The following is a 13,887-nucleotide window of genomic DNA, read 5'->3' as shown; positions in this document are numbered from 1 at the left end:
GGATAAACAAAACAACATTGTGTTTTTCCTTTAGCCTTAAGCATGTATTAATCTAGCTAAGGATGCTAAAACAACATCAGAAAGGTGAAGCAGCGGCTGCATATCTCTCTCCTCTCTGTTTTTTGTGTTATTCTGGAACTGATGCCAAAGCTTATATTGAGGTCAGAGCATCCTTTTCAGACAGAATAACTCATGGGTAGATTAAAAAACAAAAAGGCTGCCATGTGTGTTCATCCTAGCCAGTCAAGGCTAAATGTGTATATACAAGACAAAAGCAAGGTAACTGTATATTCAGTATGAAAAGAGATGGAGAGATATAAAGAGGGAGAGAGACAGAAAGAAAGAGAAACAGAAAGAAAGAGAGAAAGGGGAAGGATGTAAACCTAGGTTCAATTTATGAAAAAAGGTTGCAAAAGAAACTACAGGAAATGAAACAAAAAAAGCACTTACTGCTTCCTCCATGATGATCAACTCCAAATATGGCGTCAAAAAGTTACAGTCCAAACACACACACACACATTCACACATGTGTATATATATACATTTATATGTATGGTGAGCACTTACAGGGTCTCGCAAGAGCTCCTCCGTGTCTCGCAGCGCGGCTCTGGGCTTCAGCTGCATGTCGTCGCTACATTCGGTGTCGGAGGCGGGCGGCGACTCGGCTAGATCCGGGAAGTCGTCTCTCGTCCTGGGGCCTCGGAAGCGGATCTTGTCCAGGCGCTTTAGCATGGTCAACACCGCGCACCTGGGCTTTACCTTAACATGGCGGACGGCAACCCTGCGGGGACACAAGACACAGGGCCTGTTGTTGGTACGGCTGTGTGGTAAACTGATTCCTTCTTCTTCTACACATACATACTGTATATACATACATACATACATACATACATACACACACACACACACATAAGGGATGTTAACGATTCATCGATGTTCAATCAATTGGTCATTAAGAATTTGATCGAGCACGAGAAATGTAATCAATCTAGCCTACTATCAAATAAAGATCTGAAGGATGAACAATGTGTAATTGCATTCTAGATATCAGTAGAATGATGTATTGTCAAAGTATGTTTCAGTGACCCGCATTCGCAACCAAAGGGCACCGGTAGAGGCGGTGGAGGTGGTCACGCTGAGCCCACATGCTGATGGTGATGCGCCCGACAGAGATGCTCAGTCAGCAGCGTCGGGAGCTGCAGCCGTGCATCAGGCTTCCACCATGGCTCTAGCCGGCAGCGTGGACACGGAGGTTGAAAACCTTTCACGGGATACTGAGCCGACAGACTGGTGGAAAGTGAACGTGGGGAGATTCCCCCGGATCGGCAAAGCTGGCACGACAGTACGCCTTCCATCCCAGCAGGTGTTTTCCAGGGCTGTACAGTTCAAAGCTTCATTCATAACGTTGACATTCAAGTTATTATTATTAATAATTTACAGAAAGATTGTAACAATAAACGGGAGCCAAACTCTACATGAAAAACGGCACACAATGGGCCTCATGACTTATTTCAAATGAACCGAACAATTCATACACGACCCGAACCGGGACTAGTGGGTCGCATTTTTTACTTGAACCGTTTCATCCCTAATATATAGTATACATACACACAGTATATATACATACAGTACATACATACATATAAACACATACATAGACCGACCGATCGACAGCCGTTGTCATCCCTACAGTACGTCTATCATCTTTTGTTTGTTGCTCAGTATCAACACAATTTGCACATCTAAAAATAATTATTTTTAGACAATGACTTCAACAAAACAAACTGTGACTTTTACTGTGATGACACCAATTATTTCATCAAAGTAGGTGCTACCTCTTTTTGGTGTTTAGTTTTGGAATGCATCTCAGAGCTTGCACTGTGAGCACTGTAAACTACTCACCCAAATCTGAAGTAGCCAGACATCTACATCCCCTTTTTGCACTCAGCAAATCCCCCCCCCCAAGGTAACATGTGACATAACACGTGCCAACCTCTAACATTTAATGCTATTGAAGCTCTAACCTCGTCAGCAATTGCGTTTTGCCCTTCCCTTTTGGCCTACACAGGAAGATGGAGCCGGTAACCCTGTTTAGCGCCATGACGACCACATCCTTTCACTCCTCTGGTGAGTCGACAGCAGCGGATCTGCTGACCTAATTTATTGATTACATTTCCATAGCGGGGAGCGGTTGTGAAAGGCTTAATGCTGGTGTTTTGGTACCGAGGGGCCGAGGTGTGACGATGACAGATCGAACGGGGGGGGGTCTGTTTGTGTCGTCTTACAGAGTCACAGGAGTCAAGCTGCTGCAGCGTTCCTCTGCATTCAGGAGCGGTAGCCTGATACTGCAGTAAAATTAATCCCCCTGGTAGAACCAGGATTTATGACCTCGTTAATGCTCACCATAAGTAAACCAATATAAGACAACTACAGGACAAATTTGCTATAGAACATGATTAGCGTCAAAACGGGAGTCATTTTTAAACCACAACAGGTGCTAAACTGTTACTGGAAATGCATCTGCTAGCAAACACTGCCCCACCACCCCCTCACTGCTACGAGCTCACTAATGTCCTATTGGCCTATTAAACTCTGACTGCACCCAAACGGTAGACTTTCTAGACACCACCTCCATTAAGTCCTTTCTTTGAATGAGAAACGCTGAGTGTGTGAAACAACAGCTGTAGTACTACTCTACGAGCACAGATCTGACCGAATGCAGCGGTTCAACAAATTATCACGACGATCCGTCATCCGTTCCAGCAGTTTAAGCACGAAGCCACATAATGGGTTTGATTTTTGACTGCTGTGATTTGTCATTTGGGAAAGGGATCAAGAGTCGCTCTTCTTGATGTAATCCTCACAGATTACTTAATCTGCTTGACTGGACGACTAGCAGCCACACTACAGAGATGCTCATCTGACCGATAAACTGTCGGGTTTTTTTGTGAAGATTGGCTACCCGATAAGATGACGGGTTTGTTGTCGAATTTACCGCAAGTCTGACTTGCCAGCTGATTAGACTGGTTAAATAGGCATTGTTGGTGGTTATAAGCCCCATAGATGTGGGTCAGTAGGGCCCTGCTACACCCAATAGAAGGTTTTATCATCTATTAACATGGTCGATCACCGAAAGAAAGTATAAAAGGAGACAAAAGCCACCACTAGTGACCGTAGTAACAATGACCGGACACAGGGCTTTCACCCGGGAGGCCGGGGTTCGCATTCTGTGTGAAACCAACAGTGTGCAGTAGTCTTTGTGTTCATAAGCGTTAAATTTCACTTTTGAAACGTAGTTATTTTAAAAGGTGTTATTGATAACATTTTTATATTGACGAATATTTAAAAAAATAATAATACATCCACAGAGCTTTTAGAAAGGTGCCGAATAAAAGTAGGGCTTTTCCTGTAAAAATTATTATGATTGTGAATTAATCATTTTTTAAAGTTTTGGTGGGTCAAAAATGAACGTTTTGTTTATCTCTGACGTTCAGTTCTCACTTCTAACAAGGCTTGTGAGCCAATAGTAGAACAACGTTGGTTTCACGTGGTATCTCTTGGTAAAAAAACTGATAAATGGATATAATGAATAGATTGACAGTGAGTGTCTGGCAACAACTTTAACCCAAAACCCAATGTTTAACCCAAAACATAATGTTTTTCTCTAAACTAAGTGGCTTTGTGACCTAAATCTAAAGAAGTCTTTTTGTTTGTTCAAAGCGCAAAATTTCATTCACTTTTACATCATGTTAAAACGTGTTGCTTTTAAGTTTTGCTTTCACTTTCACAATGTAGTAGGTATGGTAGGCTCCTACTGACCCACATCTGTGGTGCTTATAGTAACCGATAACGCACATTTAATGGACTGATAACAGTGGAATCGGGTGGACTTGCTTACTCACTCCTTTTCTGAAAGCTCAGAAGACCGCTAACTGGCAACCTATACCTACCAGCCTGGGTTTCTCAATGACTACGCATTCATCTAGGTCAGGGGTCAGCAACCTTTACTATCAGAAGAGCCATTTTAGGCAAAAAAGAAAATCTGTCAGGAGCCACAAAACATTTGATAATTGTGATGAGGTAACACAGTTTATAGTCTAAGTATATAGTATAAGTCTAATGCAGTGAGGGACAAAGAGACAATGTACTACGGAGTATTAGGGCCACATTGAGGGAAAAAACATCTGAGATTTCCAGAGTAATGTCATAATATTACGAGAATAAAGTCATAACTTTACGAGAAAATAACACGTAAAATTACTACTTTATAATATTATGACTTTATCCTCATAATATTAACTTTTTTCTCTTAAACTTCTGACTTTATTATCATAATATTCCGACTTTTTTTTTATTGTAAACCTATGACTTTATTCTCGTAATATTGTGACTTTATTCTCTAAATTTATTTTTTTCCTCAATATGGCCCTAATACTCCGTCGTACCATAGACCTACAACAATGATAAATAAAACTGAAAATGTAAACAAAAAACAGTTATTCATTTCCATTTTTAAAATCCCCAGGGAGCCACTGGAGAGGAGCTAAGGAGACGCATGTTGCTCCGGAGCCGCAGGTTGCTGACCCCTGATCTAGGTGTTTAGGCTGAATGAATGAACTTTCATATCATGTAAATATAGACAGACAGGCTGGTACATCCCAAATCCCTTATGAGATCACTCCTCGATCCTCGCGGGACCAGACATTGTTCCTGTCTGCCATCATGAAGGACACTTGCTCTTATTGTGCCTCTTAACTTCCTGTTGGCGTCTGTGGTTTACTACAGTTGGTAACGTTTCTCAAACTGTATAAATAGAGCTTGTTAGACTACACACATTAGATTGAGCCACAAACATGACAATGGGAAAGTCCAAAGACGTCAGAACAGACCTCAGAGAGCTCCATCTCAAAGATGATCTTGAGACTTAAGGTTACTAAATTATTTTTATTCTGATTATATCCTGGATTATTAGATGATACATTTACAAGCCGAATATCAATAAATGCAGACACAAGTAACACTGTTTTGGGGTAAAACACACAGACAGACTCATATTTCACTTTCTGTTGTACCATGTGGGAGGACATCAATAATGAAATAAAAAATTAACTGTTTGTCCTTATTATTAACCTTACAGAACTTCACATGTGTAGGAGAGACTAAGATGAGAAGAAAAGGCGCAAATATTTTATTTCCGCGTATAGACAACCCACCCACATGGACACGTGTAAGTGGAAACTGTAGAGGTTGACCTTCCGTCCCTGTGGGGTGAGTGGAAACATGGTGAGTGGCAGCTTGATAAACACTTCGCTCCTCTTGTCGAGAAGACACCTGTCACGATGCAATCTGTTCTCACAATCACCACCTGAACCAGCCTGCTCGGTGCTACAGCTCAGTGAGAAACCCACAGTTACCTACCGACCATAACATCAAACCAGAACAAAAGAGGCTAATGAGCATCAGATTCACATTTACCGATCCAAAAAACACCCCAGAAATTGACGTTTTCATTCAGAGTTCAATTAAAAATGCTATTTAAAAAAAATCATTCAGTCTGTGCTAATATTTATGAAAGAGCCATAATTGATATAAACTAAGCTGTTATTTAACAGCACATTACTTATTCCCGTGCTAATCTTTGTCTCCTTTCACTGCCGGGTTCTCCAGGCAACCTTTTTCTTGATTTATTTCCTTTTTGAAGGATTTCTTTCTCCAGTCCAGAGGCAGTTTCAACCACAACATCATCTTAAATCATCATCGTATTACTGTGGGAATACACACGAACATGATACATTTGCTCGGCTATGTGCCGACACAAGGACAACTCCATCCACCTTTACCTAATCACGAGGCATTGCTAACAGTAGCTTGGGGAGAGAGAGGTTAGAAGACATAACATAACAGAGGGGCAAAGATACGCACATAAAACAAAATGTAGCACCGCGCACGCAGACGGATGGTGTTTGTTTATTACTGCATACATTAGTTCAGGGTGAGGAGCTGTGTGGGTTTGCTGCGCAAGCCTAAATACTGTTTCTGAGTGTGCATGTGTGTGTGTGTATGCTTACGTCTGTCTGAGTAATCTCCTGCTAATGACCCATAGTAGCTCGAGGTTACTCTTGGTCACACTCGCTGCGACAGCCAATCACAGTCATTCATGGATATCAGGCTGGAAGAGGCAGACAAATGCCCTTTGCCCTACATTTCTCAATTTTATAACAGAAGACAATCGTGTAAAGGAATCTTGTTACTCAAGTTCCTACTAGAGATGAAATGATTAGTTGATCCACAGAAGTTCAATATGAAACTATTTTCAGAATCAGTTTGTCATTTAAAGGTCCCATATTATAAAAAAGTGAGATTTTCATGATTTGTTATTATAAAGCAGGCGTAAGTGCTATATAAATACTGTGAAAGTATCGAAACACTCAATCCACAGGGAAATACACACAGCCCGTATTCAGAAATTGTGCGTTTGAAACAAGCCGTTAGGATTTCTGTCCATTTGTGATGTCACAAATATACAATATTTAGACCATTACACGGTTTTAAACATAAACATTCTAAATATGTCCCAGTTTATTTCCTGTTGCAGTGTATGTAAATAACATCAGCTGACAGGAAGTAAACATGGACCCAAACTGTTGCCTAGCAAAGCAATTCTGTTGAAATTCCGTTGAAATGCACTAAAACGGAGCGTTTCAGACAGAGGGTAAATACAGGTATATTCAGACAGACAGTATGAAGAAACTAAAGGGTTTTTGGAACATAAAAGCATGTAAACATGTTCTAGTAGAAATACAAAATACATGTATGAACCTGAAGATGAGCATGATATGGGACCTTTAACAAAAATGACATGAAATGTTTGGATTTGCCACTTATGTTTTTAATTGACAATATTTTGTTCTTGGACTGCCAGTCATCCCTAGTTTCTACAGTTAAAACGCAAAACAAAACTGGCATTAAAGAAACATGCATTTAAAATGTCCATTTTTGGTCAATGATATTCAAAATATAACCGGTAAAGTAATTTTGTTTTAAGGGTGAGTCCATTATGCCTTTTCCTATTTTTTCAAATGGATATGCCCACTCAGCCGGTAGCATAACGCAGTAGCGTAGGTTACCAAATCATGAAGCTAAGGTTATGAATAACCGCCGTGAACGCTAGCGCTAGCTGGGTCAAAGTTAGCTGTGCTAAATTTGGAAATAACTACAAGGGTGCAGAACACGAGAGTTGCTGGTCTACCGCTGCATCCATCAGTAAGACTGTTTATGTTATTGTGTGACTTTCTGATCCAAACTAACGTGGCGTCCACAGCAGTACATTGTTTAGCTTCCGTGCCGGTACTCCTGTCTGCTTCTCCACACTGGGAGCACGCCGACCGCCATCTAAGTTACTGTATGTAACGTTAATACACTGACTAAGGATGAATATATACTGGACATGTAGCAGCGTCATCATGCAGAAACCTACGTCAGATCATGTGGGAAAAAGCTTTTAGAAGGGCTTGGGAAAATAACATTTTGACACTAAAAATACATACTTTGACCAAAATTGTAATGTTATGATTTGAATAGCTCAGGAACACCAGTGGGACGCTACAGAAGATCACAGGAGGGCTGAAAACGATTAGTTTTGTGATCAATTCATCAAACAATTACTTTCTAAATTCATTCTAGATCCTTTGGTCATATCAGCAAATAGCTTCATCACAAGTTCCCAGAGCCCGTGGAGAGATCTTAAAAAGCCTCCTTTTGTCCAACCAACAGCTCAAAACTCAAAGATATTCAGTTTACTATCATGAAAGACTAAGAAAACCAGACAATCACATTTTACTAAAGAGTTGATTCCTTTCTGTCTTTTGGACTATTTGTTTTAGGTCATATAGCATCGTGTTAAGTAATTGTCATTCTAGCTGAGCAGCCCTAATGTATTCACCACGCTACACTGATCACAAGCCAAGATTTGCAAGTATAACATGCAATGGTTTCAGATATACAGCCTTGTTGGGGACCATAATAATGCATTTTTTATGAGTGCTATTACAGGCACCACATTCTTTTATGTATTAGTTCTGAGGGCTACTTTCATCTGGGCATCAATTTGTTGGTTCATAATGTACACTGAATGGTAGGTTAATAAACCTTTATGTTCTCAGCTGTACACCAACACACTCATCTTACTTTAATAACTAATCAGGTGCATGGCATCACTATCAGCCCTGGCTCTCTATAAGACGATACTGGCACGGTATAGCCACATGAGACGTGAGCTGCTCTTTCTACAATTACATCCTATATGACTGTTGCCTATCAACCATGCATGAAAGGGGAGCGGGGGGCGGGGGGGGTTTAGTGGAAACACTCAAACAACACACACTGTTGAGTACAATACAGAGCTCTCGCACAAGTAGGCCACTTTCTAGATTTTCTGGGATGTCAGGCAGTCAGGTTTTGTTTTGGAATAACAGAAACTTTGACAATAGCTGCTTGTTAGCTGGGAATGCCACAGTGGAGCGTTTTCACTTTGGTGACTGATGCAAACCTCGTTTCCTTTTACAGGTGCTCTGACTGGAGTGTGCGGCATAAAACGATGTAATACCATCCTGTCATCATCGTGCACAGTGCTTTGGTTCTGTAGAAACAGGGCTCAGTATAGCAAGAGGCTCACCTGTAGAGCGAAATTCAACGTTTCAAGACACTGTGAGACAGAGAGAGAGATTAACGTGACCTTTAGATATCTCATTTGCTAGATTTAAGGCGGCAGTGGGCAGAGTGTTTTTGGCATCATTGGGAAAAAATTTCCATAATAACCTTTCAGCATATTGTAATTCAAGAGTTCTGAGAGAGACTTCTGCTCCTCCTAATGGCTCTGTTTTCAGGCTTTAGAACATCTAGCCCGTGACGGGAGACTTCGGCCAATCACAGGTCATTTCAGAGAGAGAGCGTTCCTATTGGCTGTTCATTGAACGGAGGCAGCTGTCAATCATTCACAAACTCAGATCAAACGGTCAAACGAGGCAGCGCTGATCAAATATGACTCAATATTCTGTTACGGTAATGCCTATTTCTCGAATAAAATCTTGTCAGAATCATCTTGTGGTGTGCTGTTTAGCTGTAAAATGAGAACGTTTGCTCCGGCTGGTGGGCGGTGCTTGGAATTTCCTCAACTGATCTCAACATGGCGGCCGAGTCATAAACTTTTTCATTTTACAGCTAAACAGTGCACTACAAAATGTTTCTGAAAATATTCGAGAAATAGGCATTACAGTAACAGAATATTGATTCATATTTGATCAGCGCTGCCTAGTTTGACAGAGTTTGCGAGTGATTGACAGCTGCTCAGAGACGGCAGACGCGGCTCGGCTCTGATTGGTTGTTTTCCTCCGGTCTGTGAAATCTTGCAGATGCCATTAGGAGCACCGGAGGACACAGAGGCACATGATCTTTTTTCAGATTGCACTTCTGTCAGGATATAGTGATCGTTTTATAAAAATAGGTTGGTTTTTTTTAATCATATTTGCTCCGATCTGCTTACTCTAGCTTTAACCACAATGTTCCAAAGAGTAGTTTAAATTTTAGTTTAGCTCACTTTCCTGCATTCATAGTGAAGCAGAGACAGGCAACAGATGGTCAGAAGGGGAAAAAAGCATCCGGTTACTGCCATGCTGCATAATAACTGTCTGAAACAAAGTATGCTGCCAGGTGCCATTCCAACTGAGATGGGCAACTATTGTATCACCTCTCCAACCAAAGTGCCCGACAGAATTATTCTAAGTGTTTCCACCAAGCCTTATTTCCATTTGATGTCAACCCTGGGGATGGAGCAGGAAGAAGGGAGGAGAGTGCAGATAACTTTAATTAGACCTATTAGACACATTCTGCTCTGTTTGGAGTTGGAGGCTAAACGGGAGTCTCAGCTGAGTCCCAGACTAGTCAACATATGTGGACTCAAGAACAATATAAAGAAATGGCAGGAACAAGAAGCATGCTTTAACCAAGCCCACTAATGCAAGCCTCTGGGCAATGCAGTGGAGTTGGCTGAACAAAAATAAAAGTCAGTTATGGCATGTATTTTGTCAAAGCCAACATCATGTCCAAGTTATTTTTTGTTATAGTGCACGCTTGAGTTTGTGTTTTCACAAAAGGCGCATGATGTTTGGCCTTTATGTTGTTAGAAACACCACAGATATGTAAATGGTGACCGCTCTTTTTTCCTGCATTTCCATGGGCTCTTTTTTGAAAATGTCAGAGTATATCATTCACAACTCTTGAACTGTTAATTATCTTGTGAAGACAATAACACTGACTACATATACATGCACACTCATATTCCACAATTATTACAAATATGACAATATTCTGAATTTGATAAGGGTCATGTGACCAGCATATTCTGTTTGGATATTCTGAATTAGGCTTTATTCCGAATGGAGCATTTTCAGATTAAGACGTGGAATATGCCGATATTATTCAGATGCTAAAGTGGCAGTAGTCAGTATATTTCTGGCATCATTGGGCAAAAATCCCATAATAACCTTTCAGCATATTTAAATGTTCTGAGAGAAAACTAGACTTCTGCTCCTCCTCATGGCTCTGTTTTCAGGATTTAGAACATCCAGCCCGTGACGGGAGACTTTGACCAATCACAGGTCATTTCATTGAGAGAGCGTTCGTATTGGCTGTGCTCCGGTCATGTGACCAGAACTTGATTAACTACAAGATGAACCGCTGCAGGACAGACACTTTTCTATAATATGGCTTTTATTAAACGGCTGTGAAGAAAGCAGGGTCAATGTAATCACATGGGTCAAGTGCAGGTTAACCTGTCTTTGTTACGCTACGGCCAACGGGGGAAAGTCACAAGCTATGCAGATTTAGGCAGAATATGATGGAAACTACCACAAAGAAAAGGAAACGCAGCTACAACAAAGACTGTTAAACTACTTGTAACTGGGTGAAGCCGGTGGAAGGTCATTCTCAAAGAGTTCTTGCAAAATTAGTTATTTTTCAACCAGAGGGCAAAGCATAGACACGTTACAAGCTAAGGGCGAAATAACAATGTTTATTTTTTAAGTTAGACAGACGTTATATAAAAATTGAAGACTACTTCTCAGCATTAGCAACATGTCCCACATTGTGTCACACAAACATAGTCTTTGTCCTTCATTTGTTTTGTTGGGATCTGGTCACCCTACATCGATGGCCCTGGTGATGAGGATGCCCTGAGCTCCTCAAATGGACCAGATGATGATGATGATGGTGGTGACATTTAAAAAAAATTAAGATTAAATCAGAGTATGCACGGCTACATGTAAACAGGAATATTAATGGAATATTCATGTTCATTAGCCATGTAAACTGCTAAGTAGGAGCTGTGGCTTGGTATATTTGGTGCATGTAAACATAGTCAATGTATGTTCTCGTGGTGCATTCAAGGCTAAATTGAGAAGATGGATTTCCAAGCACATAGTAGCTAGCATGAGGGTTTGACTGGCATTAAGGAACAGTCAGATCAGAATTGGCAATGTGAGATTTACTCACACACTGTGTCAAACATATAGGCATAAAGTACAAGAGACAGCATGATAAATACTGGGTTGTCAACCTCTAACCCTGCCCTTGCACTCACTGCCTCCAACACAGCCTCCCTCCTGCTATTATTTCACCATGCAGTTATATAAAACAAGGATATGAAGCAATCAATACTTCCTTAACAACATGTCAATCTGTCCTCTCTCGCAAATTAGATGGACAACGGGGACAAAGTGTCACCACATTTGAACTCTGTGTGAGGCCAACAAGCGGGGGATCAATTCAGGGCATTTCAGGCACTTCCCCCCACTGATATATGAACGGGGAAATAATTTGAGTTTGACAGCACCTGTTAGTGCAGAACTTCCTACCGTCAGTGAACACACCACACCAGCACTTTCCAAATCATTATGCACGTTCAGGTACATCACGTAACTTTGACAATAACGTCAAACAAGGTAACATGTTTAATGTCTGTGATAGATTCAAGGTCAACTCTCAAGTGGGAAAGTTAATTTTAATAATGCACGGACATGAATGAAACACTGAACCGATGGCTGCCAAAAATTCATTGAAAAATATGAACACAAAGTAGCTAGGCTATATATGTTTTCAGTGATAGCGTTATTAGGGGTGTTTGAAGGCTAAAAAGCAGCAATTTACGGTATTAATATCAAATGTAACGTTAATTGGCAGCGGACGATGGTTGACTTTAACGGTCACGACTCCCTCCAACGGCTCCAACGGCTCCAACGGTCAGTCCAGCGAGGCCAAACTGAACCGTTAGATTCAAACGTGTCCGTTAGATTTTAACAATCGAGTCTGAAGTTAACGAGGCCTCCAGTTAACTGTTTGATGAACCCTCAGACGGTCGGACATCTTCTCATATCTCTAACAGGCATGGAGCATAATGATCCGCATCTTGTCTGAACCCGACGACACAGTGACACAGACTGTTGACAGAAAACAATCCCCTTCATTTTGTCTAACATGTGAAGACGTTATAAAGAGAAAACAATGAGTCTTACCCAGCACGTAAATCGTAGCAAAGTTTCATGAACACTGAGATTGCCTTTAGTCTGCTTTATCCTTCAGTACACCTGCTGCTCTGCTGCTCAGCTCTGGACGGCTACAGTAGCGTCGGTGTGACGGTGAAACCTGCTCCCTCGCTCCATCCATCCATCTCAACCATATCCGCTGCTTTCTGTCCAAAGACTCAATGTCGTCTCCTGCTGAGGGTCGAGTGGCAAAAACACTGAGAAACAAAATACCAGTTGCGTCTCCTCCTGCCTGGAGAGAGCTGACCTGACCAGCACCGTCGGCCTGGAGCTTACAGATACTAGCTGCTCTTCGTCTCTTGTTGATTTCGCAGAAACGGGCACGGAGAGCGGAGGGAGAGCGGGAGGAGCGGGCGGAGAAGGCCGAGGAGGTTTCGTCAGTGTTCGGGTGCTGCTTTCTTAAAGGGGCCGTGAGCGGTGAATGCTGCTCCGGAGACAGGACGGAAACACAGCCGCCTCTCCTCTCAGCACACAGTACCACCGCCCTGTGGCTGCCACTATCACTGAGTGTTACATTATAATAAAACACGTGGGTAAACAATGGCCTCATTATAATGTCCTACTGTGAATTAACCCTGAAGATGAATAATAATATTACTGTACCATTCCTTCTGACTGTTATTGTGGTGCAGCTTAATTTCCTCCATTCAAGCATCTGAAAATGCTTGAATGAACACTGTTTGTGAAAATGCACCATTAATGCCATTAAACATAAAAAAAAAGTCAAATTATTAGGATTATTCATAGTTGGATGTCTGCTGTTAATTCAAATAGAACAATTCTTTTACATAGATTTTTCTTAAAGGTCCCATATTGTGCTCATTTTCAGGTTCATACTTGTATTTTATGTTTCTACTAGAACATGTTTACATGCTTTAATGTTAAAAAAAAAACTTTATTTTCTATATAATATGCCTATATTCACCCTCTGTCTGAAACGCTCCGTTTTAGTGCATTTCAAGGGAATTGCAATGGAATGGCGTTGCTAGGCAACCAGGGTCCACGTTTACTTCCTGGCAGCTGATGTTATTCACATACACTGCAACAGGAAATAAATTGGGACACATTTGTATAACACAGAATGTTTACATTTAAAACCGTGAAATGGTCTAAATATTGTATACAGTATTTGTGACATCACAAATGGACAGAAATCCAAACGGCTTGTTTCAAAAGCACAATTTCTGAATACGGGCTGTGTGTGTTTCTCCGTATATTGAGCGTTTTGATAGTTTAATAGTATTTATAAAGCACTTAAACCTGCTTTATAATATAAGAGACATGAAAATCT

The 13,887-nt window shown here is 41.1% G+C and overlaps 1 protein-coding gene across 2 annotated transcripts in view; it reads right to left on the bottom strand.

Moving 5' to 3' along the window:
• The window catches only part of gramd4a (GRAM domain containing 4a), a 75,300-nt gene extending 62,300 nt beyond the window's left edge, over positions 1-13,000 (bottom strand). For both annotated transcript variants that reach the window (XM_074625644.1, XM_074625645.1), the window contains exons 1-2: positions 12,567-13,000; positions 568-781 (exon numbers count right to left, since the gene is read on the bottom strand). In XM_074625644.1, the coding sequence (XP_074481745.1) occupies positions 568-781; positions 12,567-12,595 (243 nt within the window). In that variant the 5' untranslated portion in view covers positions 12,596-13,000. The remainder of the gene's footprint in view (positions 1-567; positions 782-12,566) is intronic.
• Between the last annotated feature and the right edge of the window lie 887 nt (positions 13,001-13,887).

The sequence above is a fragment of the Sebastes fasciatus genome, chromosome 23 (genome assembly GCF_043250625.1).
Source record: "Sebastes fasciatus isolate fSebFas1 chromosome 23, fSebFas1.pri, whole genome shotgun sequence".
In the NCBI taxonomy this organism is placed as follows: domain Eukaryota; kingdom Metazoa; phylum Chordata; class Actinopteri; order Perciformes; family Sebastidae; genus Sebastes; species Sebastes fasciatus.
This window is presented reverse-complemented; position numbering and strand designations above follow the sequence as displayed.